Source organism: Antechinus flavipes, chromosome 2 (genome assembly GCF_016432865.1).
Source record: "Antechinus flavipes isolate AdamAnt ecotype Samford, QLD, Australia chromosome 2, AdamAnt_v2, whole genome shotgun sequence".
Taxonomy (NCBI): Eukaryota; Metazoa; Chordata; class Mammalia; order Dasyuromorphia; family Dasyuridae; genus Antechinus; species Antechinus flavipes.
In genome coordinates, this window is record NC_067399.1 from 664,547,742 (window position 1) to 664,565,224 (window position 17,483).

The following is a 17,483-nucleotide window of genomic DNA, read 5'->3' on the forward strand; positions in this document are numbered from 1 at the left end:
TACCTTCCTCACACAAGCTCAGTGGCTCGCAGGGCACTTGCATGAGTCACAGACTTAGTCTTCTCTCCCCCGTGGAGGTGGCAACTTAACCTGCCAGCGGGCATTTGGGAAGGCACTGCCCTGCTGAGGGCACAGAAAGCATTCCCTGTTCTCGGGGAGCTTCTCTTTTTCTGGGGTGGGAGATTTGTGGTAAGTATATACCAAATAAAGACCCAGTAAATACGAGGTAATAGGAAGGGGAGAAAGGAGCAAAGGGAAGTGCGGGCCCCTGTGGCAGCCTTATGTAGGGGGCCATGCCTGAGCCGAGTTTGAGGGAGCCTCTGAGAGGTGGATATGGGGGCAGCCTCTGCATGGGGGTGAGCCAAGCAAGTCTGGGGCTTCAGACACTGGGGGAGAAGTGGGCAAGCTGGGCAGCGCCCCTCCAAACATGGCCCCCCATGGGCCACTGAGCTTCTAAAGCGCAGAAGAGATTTAGGAGGGATTCCTCAAGGCCCAGGGCGTGTGTTCATGGAGCCATGATTGGGTTGGGAGAGGAAGTCAGGGAGTCTGGAGACATCACTGCCCCAAGGGACGTCATGGAGAATGAGCAGGAGGCAGCAGATGGAATGGCCCGGCTCTGAGTTCAAACTGACACTTGTATCAATACCTGTGGTATCTGAAAGAAGTCACGTTGTGGGGAAGAAAGCTCTCTGGGCCTCGACTTACTTGTCTGTAGAATGAGTTCATTAGGGAGGTCTCTCCAAGAGCCTTCTAACAGACCCCGCTGCCTCGGGCTTCCTGAAGCTCAGGGAGGCAGCAGCCGGACCCACGGCTCCTTTCTGGATTTCTCTGTAGAGCCTGATAACTTTCTAAAGAAATCCTGGGCTCGGTGCTTGGGGAAAGCAGCCCACAGAAAACTCCCTCCTCTTAAGCCTCTCACATTCTCATCAAACAATGAATAACTCCCTCCTCTGTTTATTTAGCTTAGAGGCTCAAGGAAATGAGACCTCCCACTGGGAGTGCTCGGTCTGCCCGAAGCCTTCTGGGACGTGCTAGAGCGCTACTCTGACCACATTCCAGGAAATAGCCCCCCCCCCCCAGGCTGCCATGGGGCTGCAGGGGACCGGAGGGGGCTCGGCAGAAACATCCCGGCGGGGGCTCCGTCTTGCCTAGCGTTCTCAGGGGCTACTCCGAGTGTCCGGGCTCCAGAGCGGGCCTTGGTGCCGGTCAGCTGGAGGATGGAGTGAAACAGGGAGAGGCGGCAGATCCCCGGGCAGCTGTGCCTGTGGTCTGGAGGCCGGGGGCCTGCACCAGGGTAGGGCAGAGTCAAGGCCGAGAAGGGGCCCGGGTCCCCAGGAGCCCCCTGAAGCTAAAGCAGAAAGACTAGGCCCCTGTTCTCCCGCCTGCCTCGGGCCCCTTCCCACCCTCTCTAAAGCTGAGAGACGGGGGATAGGGGGGTGTCAGGTGAGAGGCAGGTCCTGCCTCAGTCACCTTTCTCAGAGTTCAAGTCCCCACGATCCACAAATTCTCGGACTGGGCCCCTCACCAGACGTGCACGTGAGTGCAGGGAAGCAGCAGCGGGAACAGGCGGCAGCCCAGGGGTCAGCGACACGGCACCAAGATGGCAGAGATGGGGTTCTGGGCTCCCCTTACCCAGCCTTTGTCCTTTCAAGTATCTCACCACGGAGTTCTTGTGATTTTGTGCGTGTCCTGGAGTGCTTTGGCAAACCTAAGGACCCTTCTCAGTACAATAGCAATGTGTAAGATAAAATGAATATTACAAATTATGTTGAACTATAGTTGTCAAAATATTATTCAAAATCAGATTGGCAAACTGCAGTTAAAAGGCCCTGATCTAGTCCCGACTTCCCATTCTGTACATGAGGGAGCTGGGGGTTCTGGGAAATGGATTGCGTTCTCTCGGGTCCCGCAGGGGCAGGGGGACAGGTACCTTATTACTTTTGTTATTATTGGTTGATTGATTTCTAGTCACCTTTTCTAGTATTATTTCATATCATTTCCCTTCATAGGGTCTCTGTTTCTAAAAGCAAGACTATACAAGGATTAAACTATTTAATAATAATTAACAAAAGATTTGATTAATTAGTAATGTCATTATGGCTAGCATCTATGTTGCACTTTTAGATTTACAAAATGTTTTACACAGCAGCCCTTGGAAGCAGCTGCAATCATCATCATCATCATCATCATCATCATCATCATCATTAGCCCCTCTTTACAGATGGTGAAACCGAGCATCACTGAAGTGAAGCCGGGACATGTTGGAGACCATATTTTTAATTCTGGTCTTATTGATCCCACACCCACTGTAGCCAGAGGTCTATTTTCTACTGCCATAGATTAGCTTGGAAGAGAGTTTGGGGATCCTCTCTTCTCCCCCAGGGCATGGGGTCTAGCCTGAAGATTAAGGGGCTTCCTCCCTGCCCCCCTTTTAAGGTAGGTCCCCCAACCCAAAGTGCTAAATTAAGCTGACACAGAATCTCTTAGAGATGCCTCGTAGAGTCATAGATTTAAAGCTGAAAAAACAGGAGGGATATCTTGGCCAACTCCATTTTACAGATGAGGAAACTGAGGCAGCGGGCAAAAGTTAAGGTCTTGTCCAAAATCACATGGAAAGCATGTGATAAAAGGAGAATTCAAGCCCCTACCCTCCAGCTCTAAATCCAGACCTCTTTCTGCTGTTCTGCATAAGAAAGGGAAAAGACAGGCTGCTGCAATGAAAGAAGTCCCTTATATGCTGGAGTCAGGAAGATCTGAATTCAAATCCAGCCTCAGACACTCACTAATTTGTCTGTTAACTCCCATTGCACCCCAAAAAAGAACTTGACCTCCTGGGTCTCTATTAGACCTCCAGCACATCATAGCGTTAGTAATTACAGCAGGGGGGGCAACAGTGTCGGGGAGGAGAAACCAGCAGTCAGTTCCCTTTCAGGTACACAGCCTGACTTGCTGACCTGGAGGTTGCTGACCTGGAAACAGTTCAATTTAATAAGTATTTATTAATCACCCACTTTGTGCCTGACCTTGGGGACAATCACTGGGGAGACCAAGACCGAGGAAAGGCAATAGGCTCCGTCCTTATATTCCCCTGAGGAGTGCAACAGTGAACCCCCAAATAGAAGCGAGAGAGCCCCAGTAACTGAGGGAGATAAAGGAGGACGTGGCTGGCCCCTCATTTGGCCTCTGAAGGACGCCCCAAGATGTAGAGGAAGCTGGAGGATATTTCAGATGGAAGGGACTGGAGGACAAAGACGTGGCTTCTGTGACCTGGGACCAACTAATCTGAATTGAGACAGCGTGGAGAGACGTGATTGAATAAGAGCGGAAAAGTTGCTCTGGAGCCAGATTGTGGAGGACTTGAAATGCTCTTAAGTGAGTAGTTTGTAGTTATAAAAACTAACAGCGACCATTTCTGCAATGCTTGAAGGTTTGCAAAGTGATTTTTAAACGTCTCATTTTATGCTCAAAGAAATACTGGGAAGGTCGGGATTGTTCTTGTGGCCTTTTTACGGATAAGGAAACTGAGGCAGCTAATGGTGAAGTGAATGGTTTGTTAGTAAGTGTCTGAGACCAAATTTGAATTCTGCTCTTATTAACTCCAGGAGCAGTGCTGTACCCACTGCCCCACCAGGCTGCTCTGAAAGCTAGAATCTTTATAAATATTCTAAAATCCTTGAGACACTGACCATTTGACATTATCGAGAAATCAAGGGGCGAGGAGAGAGAGGTGGGGAAGTGGAGAGCTGAGGGTGGGCAGGAGACTTTAGCCAGAATTCAGTAGTAATATGGAACTTACTTGAAATGGAATGAAATACTATTATAATTATTTCTGTTGAGAGATTATATGTAATCTCTCTTTCTCTCTCCTTTCTCTCTCTCTCCCTCTTTCACCTCTCTCTTCTCTTCTTTTCTCTTCTCTCTCTCTCTCTCTTTCTCTCTCTCTTTTTCCTGAGGCAATTGGGGTTAAATGATTTGCCCAGGATCACACAGCAAGGAAGTATTAAGTGTCTGAGACCAGATTTGAACTCAGGACCTCCTGACTTCAGAGCAGGTGCTCTATCCACTGCACCACCTAGCTGCCCTATTACATGCTCTCTTAATATTAAAGTTGATGATTTAAGGATTTAGCAATAATAACTCGTGTCTGTGTCTGGCTGCAGCAGCAAATCAACGATTTTATTTTACAGGGCTCCCTGGTTCCCATCAAATGCAGCACGTCCACTCTAAGGGACCGAGTCCTAGAGCCTCAGCTCATGTGAATAGCCTGCCCCCAGCCACACCTAGAATACCAGAACAACACTGGGTTGATAATTTTTGTAGGAATGAACGGTCCCAAGATGCTAAGGCAGGACCCAGAAGAATGTGATGAGTTTTTGGGCAGAGGCAGGATTTGAATCCAACCCTTCTTGATCTGCTATGACCCCCCGTTTCTCAGTTGAAATGCACATTTTTAGAGCCCCCATTTTTTTTCCTCACTTGAACCTCCCAATGCCCCATTCACAGATAAATTGACTGAGACTTCCAGAAGTTGCGATTTGCTAGCGGACACACGGCTCTTAGGTGTGGGAGGGAGAATTCAAAACGAGGTCGGTCGTGATGCCATCCTCGACACCAGCCTGTCTGACTCGGAGTCTTAATCCCGTCGTGGCTTAGAGTTACTCTTTACAAGCATCTGCCACATTCTCCTGGACGCTGCCCTGGCATCTAGGACCCTTTCAGTCTCAGAAAAATAATTAGCCCAGTATCATTCTGGCGGCACGGAAGCATCCAATCGAGCGGGTTAATCCGCCCTTGAAGATGGTTTCCAAAACATGTTGACTATCCATCCCTTCTTTCGCAAAACACTGGGCAAAATCTGGAGAAACGCTGCCTAGTTCCTATGGGTTTCGTTTTCAGTTTTTAGTGGTATTCTTGAAAAACCACATGACGTGGTAGCTAGAGGTCCAGCCGTGGAGCAGGGAAGATCAGGGTCTGAGGCCTGCCTGGGACACGCCCACTTTCCGAAAACGGTTCTTGATTAACCATCTCCGTGCCAAGGACAACTCTTTAAGACTGGATGGAGAGTTGAGTTAGCAAGTCTACTTCAGTGAAGAGCCTTTCCACGCCAGTGAAATCACCGGGCTCAAAAAAAGCCTAAAAGACATAGTTCTTCTGGACTGGTTTACTTTAGTCCCCAACTGAAAAGGCTCCAGGATTTATGGGTTCAGGTTTTTCTGCCTCAGTTTCATCATTCTTGAGTCTCTCTTTGTAGTATATGATACTGGTTAGGTTTATTTTGTGCCCGTCTATTGAGTAATATCGAGCAAATCACTTAACTGTCTTCAAGAGTTGAGGGCAAGGTGGTGGGGGGCTGGCCAAAGTCTCGGAAGTCGGCTGAGAGACCAGCTCACACGGTCACGGCCGAGCACCTCAGTCTTGTGGAATCATTTTCCATGTAAATTTGTTGTCGGTCCCTAATACCATCATGTCCCACCCCCCAAGAAGATGCTGTTTTCGACTTTAAATGAAACACTGTTACATAAACTGCTTTGGTATCGAGATGGGAAGGAAATGAGAAGGAAAAAAAATTATTTTCATCTTATGATGATTCTTCATTTATTTTCCTGATTTCTGTTTCTATAGAAGTCATGTTTATATTATAGCTAGAAAGTATTGTATAAGAAACGGACTTCTGCCTAAGAGGAGGGGGAGGAATCAGGAGCAGTGAATTGCACTTGCAGAGGCCAATTTTGGTTGGGCCTCCTGACAATTAGAGCTATCGAGGAGCTTTGGGCAGCTTGGGAAGCAGGGGGTGCCTTGGGGAGGTGCCAGGCCTTCAGGGTGCCCAGCAAGACTGGATGCCTATGCATCAGGTGAAGTGGCAAGGAGATTCTTTCGCAAATTTGGGTTGTGCTGCATGATGACGAAGGTCTTTTGAAACAACAAGGTTCTCTGATTCTTTGACTCACAATTGGATGTTTGAAGAGATTGCCCATATTTGTGATCAAAGGGTGTGTACTTTGCTCTTCTTATTATAGAACAGGCCAAGGAGAATGAGAGAAAAATACCTGGAGGAGTCTAGTTATTACCTCCCTTCACTTTGGTCCATTAAATGAGTCCTGGCTCATTTTCGGGGGGATTTTCCCATCAGCCCTCTCTTGTCAGGCTAATAGTCACGTGATGTGTGCTATTACACTACTTAGTTCGGCCACTGAAGAATTGTTTGTTTTTTCAACTGGAAAAAAATCTCAAGAGCAGAGGTTCTTAAACTTCTCTGTGTCACGAACTCTCTGACAGCCTGAAACCTACAATTTTCATTCAGAATGATGAAAACATTTATACTGAAAGAGTTCTCAGAATATGTGTGTGTGTATTTATTTTTAAAGTTCACAGATGCCCCAGGTTAAGAATCCCTGATAAAGAGTGATCTATCCCAGGCCAGTGTTTAACACACATTTAGTGTGAAATTGGTGAATGGCCCCGCTTTCATTTTTCAGAGTGCCCCCATCTCATGGTGGGGGAGGGAGGGTGATGATTTAATCTGCATTTTAAAATGTTGCTTCCTACTAAACCTGTAGTTAGGGACCTGGGAAAAAAAGAGAAAGTTCTGCATGCTAATCGCTCCCCAATCTGGATATATTTCAGGGTGTTTTGACAGTTCCCCCCACTTAACATCTGTACTTAAGAAGCCTCTCTGCTCTTGGTAAAGTATGGACGTGATTTCTCCTGCCCGCATCGAGGGCTCTGCATGGTCTCACCCTACCTTACTCGGATCCCCTGCCAGGCTGTCCCCAGTAGGGCTTTTCATTCATCACGAGTGTGGACTGACCCAGCCATCCATCTGCAGGTCCCCTGTTATGCTGACCCTCACTGACCAGATCCCTCCCCATCTCATCTGACACTGGCTGCTCCCTACTAAAAAAGACCCAACAACAACCCCAAACCAAGCTCCCGTGTAACGTGCCCCCATCCCGTGCCTTGCTCCATGCTGTTCTGCGCTATGTGGATTTGTCCGTTTGGTGTCGCACTATCCGATAGGGTGCATGGAAGGGGAACACAGCTAGGAAGGGCTTTGGACATTGTTGTACAGAATGTGCCGTGGGCAGCTTTGGGACCGGGAAGAATGGATCTGAAAGCTCAAGAGCATCATTAATAATTGGACTTTCTTGGAATGAGACCAATGATGAGAGGTATCAGTTCATTATTCTTAGGTAGGGAAATCGTGGGATTATAGTTCACTGAAGTGCAAAGGAAGGTGGGATATTATTGTCCAGAAAGGATGAGGGAACAATGATGAGTCAATTAGCAAAGGACATATTTCTGAGCTGTCTAGTCATGTCTAGACCCCATCAGCTCTTGGCATGGCCATCTGGCCCCATAATTAAACATTGGATCGAGTAACCCTTGTTTAGAGAGTTGAAAATGGGATGTTCTGGCCTTTAATCAAAGCCCCTGAGGTCGATCTGAAAGAGGGTGTAGGGTTTGCCCTTTTGGGTTAAATCAACCTTGTTGACCTTCCAGTTGGACCATCCTATTTCCCATGATCTCTCTGGCAACTTTTTAGTCCTTCTGGTGTCTCCATGCAGTTGGTTGTTCACCTGTGTTGGTCATAAGCCATAGAATTAGAACTGAAAGGGATTGTAAAGCTCATCTAGCCCCGCACCCTCATTTTTCAGATGAGGAAACTGAGATCTCTTCTCTGTTTCAGTAAAGAGAGAGGGATGGGCTGAGCAGGATGAGGAGCAGCCTTGAAGCAAAGGAAAAAAAAAAACTGAGGCTCATGAATCCCTAGCACCTCATTTGGCTCCTGACAGGTGATTTTCTAATTCATTTTTCCAAAGATTTCTTCAAAGGCCAGATTTGATGTTTTAGAAAGGAGATACATCTCTGCATTTGGATCTTTCTATGAACTCTTCCCTACTCAGTTTGCTAAATTTGGCTGGAGACATTCTGAAGATAATTTTTATGAGTCTGTGGCATTTGCTGCTCTGAGTCCGAATCGGGCCAAGAAATACGGGTGACATGCCCCCAACCTCCAACAGCTCTCCTTACAGACATTACGTCCTCCATGTTCCTTTGCCAGTCTTTCCTATATATAAACTCTGCCCTCATTGTTCATTGTGAAGAGTAGGTAAAATAAAGGAATTCTGGGGGTTTGAAGGGCTTTTTTGGTTTCACCCCTAAAGAAAAGTTAAAGTCCTTCGACAATTATCTCTGGTTTCCACCACCCCCACCGACTCAACAATAAGAGAAACTTCCCTTTTCGTTTTCTTTTTCCCCTTTATTCTTTCATTGTGATTGTAATTGCTTCATACTTAATGCATCAAAACTATTCTGAGATTTCTTGGAGGGGAATGTGTCTCTGTTAAATCTCAGATGGGAACATCTCCCACTACTCCCAGAACCTGAAAATGATAGTTTACTTAGAGAAAAAGGATGAGCATTTGTGAAAGATGTGATTTATTGGAAGTGTGCTCTTTTGGTCAGGTACAAAGCACTTATTAAGCACTTGCTGTGTGCCTCGTGCTGGGATAACAAAGGGTGAAAACCAAACTAGGCTCTGACCTCAAGATGCTCCCAGTCTACTGGGTGAAACAATATGGAAACAACTATGGATAGCCCAGATCTAGCCAAGATAAATCCAAGTTAATCAACGGGGGGAAGCTTCTGGCACTAAGAGGGCAGCACAGGCCTTCTGAGACTTAAAGGAAGCCAGTGAGAAGAGACCAAGGGAAGGAGAGATTGGATTCAGAGCATGGAGGATGCCCAGTGAAAATGACCAGAGACAAGGGCTGTGATGTCTTGTTCAGGTTTAGGAAGGACCAGGGAGCTCTGATCTTGTCTTAGAGTCTGTCTGTGTTCATTTGTATCTCTCAGTGGAATAGCAGCTCCTCGGGACAAGAACTTCAATTTGTCTTTTGTGCCCATAATTCCTGACACACCGTAGACATTTAATTAATGTTTATTGGATCATATAGAGCTAAAGTACATTTTGGAAACCAGATGGAACCCCATCAATAAGCTGGACCGCAGACATTTACTAGCTGTGTAACCCTGAGCAAATCATTTAACCCTCTGCCTCAGTTTCCCCATCTGTAAATTGAGCTGCAGAAGGAAATGGCAAATCCCTCCAATATCTTTGCCAAGAAAACCCTAAATAAGACCACAAAAAGTTAGATGTGACTAAACAATAATAAGAAAGTGCATTTTGCTATGTTAGACAGAATTTTGCTTCCCCTTTCCTCCCATCTTTTTTTTGGTTCTCCTTTGATATACAGATGTGACAGTTGACAGCTAAAAGAAAGCTTATAGAAGCCTCTTCTTCCCCTTTTTCTCATGCTATTCTCCCCATTCACACCATGCCCTGCCATGTCTGCCACTGATTTTTAAATAAACTGGATTTTAAAACTTTATTTGTTAAATTTATTTATATTAGACTTTTTATTAAAAATATATTTATCTTTTATTTTATATATTCATGAAATAGTCACATAAAATATTAAAGTTATTGGTTTTTATTAAAATAAATGTTTAGATATTTATATAAGAATGGATTAAAATTATTTGTTAATTAATCATTGCTATTTTAACTATCTTCCTTTCAATTTTACAAAATGCTTCACTCACATTATTTCACACTTCATCTTCACAATGACCCTGACAGGTTGGGTCTATTATAATTCTCACAGACCCGGAAAGTTTGAGCAACTGTTCTGTGGATCACCCAAGTAACGAAGATGAGGGATGGTTAGGGTTTCACCTTTGAGCCCCACTCCCTGTGTGCCTGCCCATGTTGCAGGAAGAAGAGAGAATAATGGCAAATGGCCTTTTCTCATTCCTAGGCCCAGCATTTCTAAAGACAGCCTGGTGTCAGACACTGAGCAATCTCTGCACGGAATGTGTGTTTTGATTAAAAGTTATTGAATATCACCCGTTCCTTGGAGTTCTGCCTAAAGATATTCTTAGCTGCAGGTCCTGTGCTTTCTTGGACTAGAGAGAGAAAAACTGGCTTGGAATCCAGACTGGTGTTCCCAGAATAGCTCCTTGCTTGTATAGATCGGCATTTATGCCAACAGAACGAGGGCGGGGATTTAAAGAGAGATGTGAAGACGAGGTGATTTTGCCAGAGCACCAGCTCTCCGTTGGCCCGTTCCTGCATCGATATCCTTGTATTCTTATTTGGGTGCCAAAAAAACAGGATTTAGAATAATGAGTTTATTACCTTTCAAAAATAAAAAAAGGCCCTCGTGGCACTCTCTGAATCAGAAATGGAGGCAACGTGGGCCAATCCTTCTGGGAGATGAGAAGTGGGTCTATCCACTGAGTCTCATCATGTGAAGAGGAGAAAGGAGACAGAGCTTTCATAAGTCATCAATGGATCTTTGAGTCGATAAGCTATTTTAGTTTTGAGGAAGCTGTGTTATGCAGGACGAGTCTTGGGCTGCATTTCCTACAAAGAAAAATTATCCGGAGTGTTTGACATTGAACCACCTTCCCAGAAATAATTTTTACGCTTAAATATTTGTGTAACAGAAATTGAAAAAAAGTCATTCCCGAAGACCTGGCCTGGTGTGTGGACATGGTGCTGGGATTCTAAGTAGACTGCAGACTCCGAGGTCTTGCCTCTCTGTTGGTCATCCGGGGAGGACCAAGTGTGTGTTCAGGGACACAAGTGTTGCGAGGGTTGCCTTGGCAACTGGTCCATGCCTGATTCCTAGTCCTCACATGCACCGGCATCATGTTCAATCGCGGCACCGAAGTCTCGGCTCCACTCAGGGAGGCGAATTACGCCATGGAGAATGTTTTCCTTTCTGGGTGCCGTTGACGCGCCTCCAGCGGGCTCCTGGGAGTGCCAATTAAAGAGAACCACACGGCGCAGCCAGCCACGTTCCTGATCGTTTCCCTTCAACCCAAAAGCAGAGACTGTTTCATAAAGCCTCCACAATACAGTCTCCTTTTATTTGATGATCTGAAGGAAACACAACGGACAGAGGCGCGGCTAGCTGATATAAATAGAACCTGGGGCCAGAGAAAAAGCCAGGGACTAATGAGTGATTAGTGGAGAGTGCTTTGGGCCGTGTTCCAGGAAACATTGGTGCTGTTGGGTAGAAAAATTGACTACCAAATGTCTGAATCATGAGGTGCTATTCAATAAATCCAAAGGCCCAAAGAGCAGCTGGAGCTCCCCTTGGGCTTTTTGGCCCCGCTCCCGTCCTTTGCTGATTTCTACTAACCTTGAAGCTTCTCTAAGTGCTATCACAGACCACCCCATTTCAACCTCACTTCCAAGGATGTCCCAACACATACGAGCTAATATTTCCACTCAATTCAAAACTATTTTAATATAAAAGGGATTTTTTTCTGGATACTTGGCTATCAATTGATGACGTTTTTCTTTATTAGCAAGTTAGAGAAAGATATTATGTATTTAACATCATAGCTACTTCTTCCCATGTGAATACTTTTAGTACTTTAGTATTGGGGCGTGCAATGCAGGCAGATTTCTTGGCTACCTGTGGTAATAAAAGTTTGCATAAGGCATGAAGAAAACTGTAACAACTGGTCAACAATCCTGATATGAAACTTCCTCCCTCCCTGCACGTCTCTCTGTCCAATTATATAAATGTCTTCCTGTATAGATTTAATAATAAAGCATTTATAAGGACCTACTCTGCGCCAGACACCATTCTAGGAGCTAAAGATGCAGCAAAGACCAAAACGAAGCAGTCCTTGCCCTCAGGTAGTTTACAGTCTAGCAGAAAAACAGGACCTGTCACCAACAAGTAAACACCAAGTAATTTCAAGAGAGAGCGATGGCTTAATAATTGGGTAAAGATAGTGGGCCGTGGGGCATTGGGGGAGGGAGTGTCTAAATGTATTTATCTCCATGGGCTTGGAGAGGATACTTTCTTTGTGTCTGAAAAGAACAGTATTTGGATTCCTAGATGTGATTGTTTATTACATAAGTAATAATAATAAGAATATAATTGGCATTAATACATCGATTTAAGTTTGGCAAAGTGCTTTACATATTCTGTCTCATCTAATCCTCATAAAATATTGTGAGCTAAGGCCTGCTCTTGTCCCCATTTCATATGGGCAATGGATTGAGAAGTTTCACTAACTTGTCCAGAGACAGTCTCTCCGATGGGATTTGAACTCTGTTCTTCGTGACGCTTGAGTTCAGCAGACTGTTCATTTCAGCATGCTGTCCCTTGGAAACACAGAATCTGTCAGAAAACTAAAAGTAGATAAAACAGGGATGAGCTGCTAATTGTGAGTTTAACCCCTTGCTATTTGTGTCCCTCAAGGCTAATTTTTATTGCCATCTAAAGCCTCCCTGTTTTCTCTTCAGCCTCCATGTCTTATAAAGGCTCCCTTTCATTTGTAACCTTTCCTATGAGTACTTTGCAAATATAGTCACAGGCAGAATACCTTTGAGCAGTTCTGACTGTATATCAGGAGGCTGTTTTGTAACGATGCTTGTTCTCTCTGCAAAGATGGTGATTTATTGTATAAAAGATGAGAGAGAAAGAAGGAAAGAGGGAGAGAAGGAGAAAGGGAGGGAAGGAAGGAGGGGCAGAGGGAGGGAGGGAAGGAGAGAAAGAGAGAGACAGAGACAGAGCATAGCTCTGGACAGACAGATAGACGTGGAATCAGGGAGGAAGTTTCATATCAGGATTGTTGGCCACTTGTTACATTTTTTCCTGCCCTATGCTGACTTTTATTAATAAAGATAGCCAAGAACCCTGCCTGCATTGCATCCCCAAAAATGAAAATAGGTGACCTTTTTACAGTGACTTACAACTCACAAAGTGTATCATATACAACATATCAATTTGAGATAGATTTATTGTCACCAATTTACAGATGAGGAAGCCGAAGCACAGAAAGGTTAACTCTCCTGCCCATGGTTACACAGCTGGTGACAGGCAGGATTTGCACTCGAGTCTCTGGTCACAAAAACATCACGCTACCTTCTGTCTTGCCCTTCAACCTGTCTCCTGGTTGGCTGTGTTTCGGATGGTATTTCCTTTGTCCTGCTCTCGATTTGGAGTCAGCTCTTGCACGACTTTTGTTTAATTTTCTTTTCCTTTACAAAAGATCATCCCCTCCTTCTTTGTGTGTCTGGGGGCAAGGCTGGGGTGGAGGGAAGAGGAGCACTGGGGATCTTTCTGCTTGCTTCCTGAAGCCCCAGAGAGCAGGTATCGTCAGTAGCATTCCGGCCGTCTGCTTTATCCGATTGGTTTATTCCATCTCATGTTTATGTTTCAGCCGGTGGGCGCTCCTGGGGGTTGGGATGCACTTGCTGGGGAGGGTTTCGTCTTGTGGGGCAGAGGGTATGAGAAAACTATTTCTCGTGAGCAGAAATAGTTTAGCATGTTGTGATATTATGGCTAAGTCTGAGTCACTTTGTTGTCTATCCCATCACTGCGAGCCTGGTCGGGCGCGATTGTACTCCAAGTGGCTCCTCCAGAGCAGTATGCAAGGAGGGCCTTGGGCTACTGTGTAGTGTGAACATGGAGGCTTCTCATGACTTGTGTTTGCATGATTCCAAGAGGGCTCTCCCACCCTCCCTCCACATTCTCTTTCCTTTCTAAAAAAAATGATCATTTATGTGGCATGGGGTGTGCAGAAAGACACGCAAAAACCCGGTGGAGGGATGGAAATGCTCACTTGAAACAAATGTCATCGGGATTTATTTTGTGGTTTCCTCGTAGGTCTGATGTCGTGGTTCTCTGCTTCTCGATTGCAAATCCCAACTCCCTAAATCATGTGAAAACCATGTGGTACCAAGAGATCAAGCACTTCTGCCCTCGCACCCCGGTCATCCTCGTCGGCTGCCAGCTAGACCTCCGCTACGCCGATCTCGAAGCCGTCAATCGAGCCCGACGCCCATTGGCCAGGTAAGGCCTGCCGTGCCAACAGCCGTGGCTTTCTATCCTTTGGAGGAGTCGGCGGATCTGCTCTCTCCTCTCCTTGGGTGGATGCAAGCTTTGGGATAGGCTTCCAAGAGCAGAAAGGAGAGCATTCAGCAAATCACTCAAACTCCTGTTATATCCCTTATGACAGTGACTTGGATAACAGCAGCAGCAGCAGCTTCTTCTTCTTCTTTCTTTCTTTCTTCTTTCTTCTTTTTTCTTCTTTCTTTATTCTTATTATTATTACTACTACTACTCTTATTATAGCTAGCACTTTTACATAATACCTACTGTGTTCCAGACTCTATGATAAGTGCTTTACAAACCATCTCGTTTGATCCTCAACCCTTATTATCCCTATTTTACAGATGAGGAAACCAAGGCAAACAGGTTAAGTGACTTGCTCAAGAACATAGCTATTAAGTATCTAAGACAAAACTTGAATTCACCTCGAATACACCTAGTTGCCCTGCATCCATCTAGCAGCCTCTTTATAAGATGACTTGCCAGGTGAACTCAGGCAGTGGAACTGGGATCCCCTGGAGGATGCTGAGACCTTGACCTTCTTAAAGCACAATGATGTAATTGGCCAACCGGTCCCAATAGAAATTCCAGAAATCTATGTATCAAAGACACTTGAAAATACCTTATTAGAGGCAACCAATTTTCTTGGACATGGCTATTGGCAGTAGTTAGCTTTTGGGCTAATATGACCTGGCCTTGACCTTAAAGTGCTTTCTTTCTATAACTGGGAAGGAGGAATGGGAATTCTGCCTAAAAATATCTTAGGAGCTATTTATGAAAATACTATCAAATGAAAAATTATGAGATTTTCCCCTTTGTGTACAAACATGATAACATCTTGAATGTCTTAGAAATATGTCTTTGTTTCATTAATATTGAAAATTATGAAAAGGGAGAGGAAAAGAAGCAAAAAAACTGAAAAGATGTTCATTCAGAACTCAGAAGAAACATCAGACCAAAAGGGAACACAGATGATTAGGATAGCTTTGAAAGTTACTTGCTGATTTTTTCCTATGTTTTAAACAAGAGGCAAGTCACACATAATTGAGATTAACAGTGTCATAAACAATCATCTTTTTTTGTTCTATACTGAATACATAAATGTTCATTTCATTTGTTATTTATGAAGTTCACAATAAAGCAAAAATATTTCAAAAAGAAAATGAGGGGAAATAGAATTTTAAAATACTTTTCCCCCACCAATTTTTTTGTAATTTCTAAAAAAAAAAAAAAAAAACAGCTTCACATTTTTTCAAAAAATGGTATTAACGATGATTCATTTCTTTTCATTGTCCTTTAGGATTCTTGTAAATTTTTGTTGTTGTGTTTTTGCAACTGTAGGCAGATATCTATAGTAATCCCAACCACCAACTGAAAATTTATTTAGTAAGTTCTCACGTTTTTTTTTTTTTTTCTTTTTGGAAACTCTTTGGATGAAATTGATTCAAGAGAACATATACAGACAACACGCTACATACACACATGTGCACACACTGCTCCTTGTCTCCATATGGCTTCACACATCTTTTTATTTTAAGCTTTGATATAATAAAAAAAAACCCACCAAAATGCCTCAATGATGAATTGAATCAAGTATGAATTATGATCTTATAGCTATGAATAGTTTTCATTTGACATTTTCAAAATGTGCCAAAATGTATGTAAAATATTACATTTCCCAATTGCACACCCTTCTGACTTGAGAAAGGCAAAATATCACCAGATCATGTGATTTAGAACTGTAAAGGAACAGGTTGGTCGACATTTATGGTTCCTCTTATGAGTTGATCAACAGTCGTGAAACATATCTTCATAGTCAGTAGTCAACATGTCTTTACTAAGTGCCTGAAATGTGTCTGGCACTTAGACTAAACACTAGAGATACAAGGAAAAGCAAAAGGCCGTGTCAAGGAGCAGAAATGGGCACCATGTTTGAAAGTGCTGAAAGACCAGAGACTTTCTCCTGAAGAGAGCTCGCCCGAAGTGGAATGGGCTACCTTGGGAAGAAACTAGCTCTCGTTAATATTTGTTTAGTGTGTTGAAGTGCTTTATGACATCCTGATATGAGGTAGGCTACTAAAGTTTCCATCTGCTTCTAGAATTATTTCATCCTCAAATTGCAGTATACATAATGTCAACAACAATTTGGATGGAAAGACCAACTATCACAAAACAATCAAAAAGGAATGTTGTGGAATTGCAAAGTATAACTAAGGTTCCAAGAAGAGATATGAGGAGACCGCCCTAATCTCCTACTTTGCAGAGGTGGGAGATCTGGGGTAAAGGAACTGTAAAATATCATATCTTTTCAGAGGTTCTTGAAGTATTGATCATTTTTAATAGTCATTTTCTCTTTTTCTTCAAAAATATGATTATTTAGGAAAGGCTTTCTTGGAAAAGGGAGGGGGAAATTTGGATGATATAAAAACAAACTATATTAATAAATTTTTTAAAATTATACATAAGGAAACTGGCTCTGAGAGATTAAATAATTTGTCTATAAAAAGTGATACAGTATTGTGGGAGAAAAAAGCACTGGATCCAGATTTGAGTCACAGCTCAGCTGTACTTTAGTATGTGATCTTGGATAACTCCCATTGCCTCTCTGAGTTTCTATTTCCTTTTCCAGAAAGTAGAAATAATAATACTTGTCCTTCTAGTCCCATAGATTTTTTTAAAGATCAGATGAGATAGGATATGAAAAATTTGTTTAAAAGCTATAAAATTCAGCAGCCACAGAGCCCTCAAATTTAGGAGAAGAAGGAATCTGAACAATTACCTAGTCCAACTCCCACACAAAAGACATTCCTAGTGTATCCTAAAGGGCTCTACAGTTGTCACAGCTTAAAAGTACATTGACATTTTTACTTATCCCATTTGTATGTGGGGAGGGGGGGGTGCGTGTGTGTGTGTGTGTGTGTGTGTGTGTGTGTATAGTTACACAGTTTTAGTTATGTGCAGGTATCACAGATATAAATCAACAAATATTTATTGAGAATTCGCTGGATATAAATAATAATGCAGAGTTCCTTACCTGGAAGCAAATTATGCTCTAATTGGAGCATCAAGATAGAAATATTTACCTTCCCTCTTTGTCCCTTCTCAAAGACGAGCCACCCAAAACCCATCCAGGTTTCTTGACCACTTACCATTAAGATAGGGGCCAGCAGTGGTGTTCCATCCAGTGAGATGGAGGATCACCAGGCCTTATTGTGTGCTTACTCTGTGCTGCAGAAGCCCCAGCATCTGACTTAACAATGGAGTTTAAGTAAGAATTGTTGGGCCTTCCCTGCCAAGATCTGTCCATCTGTTGCCTTAGTGAACTTCCTTTTTTTTTTTTTTTTTGTATTGTCTCTCCTAATTAAAGCGTAAGCTCCTTGAAAGCCAAGACTTTGTTTGTTTCTTAGCACGTAGTAAGGACTTAATACTTTTTTTTCAAACATTCTTAATGGAAAGTTCAATATTAAAGCTAGCAAGGCTTGTAGACGGTGTAGACATGCCCAAGCTGATCACTAGGAAATGGGACACAGTGTTCTAGGGGACAAGTTAGTGCCACAG

General features: G+C 43.7%; 1 protein-coding gene across 1 annotated transcript in view; it reads left to right on the top strand.

The window, feature by feature from the left end:
- RHOBTB1 (Rho related BTB domain containing 1) overlaps window positions 1–17,483 on the top strand; it is an 86,776-nt gene that overhangs the window by 48,592 nt on the left and 20,701 nt on the right. The window contains 1 exon segment of the mRNA XM_051982614.1: window positions 13,701–13,886. Within this exon segment, the coding sequence (XP_051838574.1) occupies window positions 13,701–13,886 (186 nt within the window).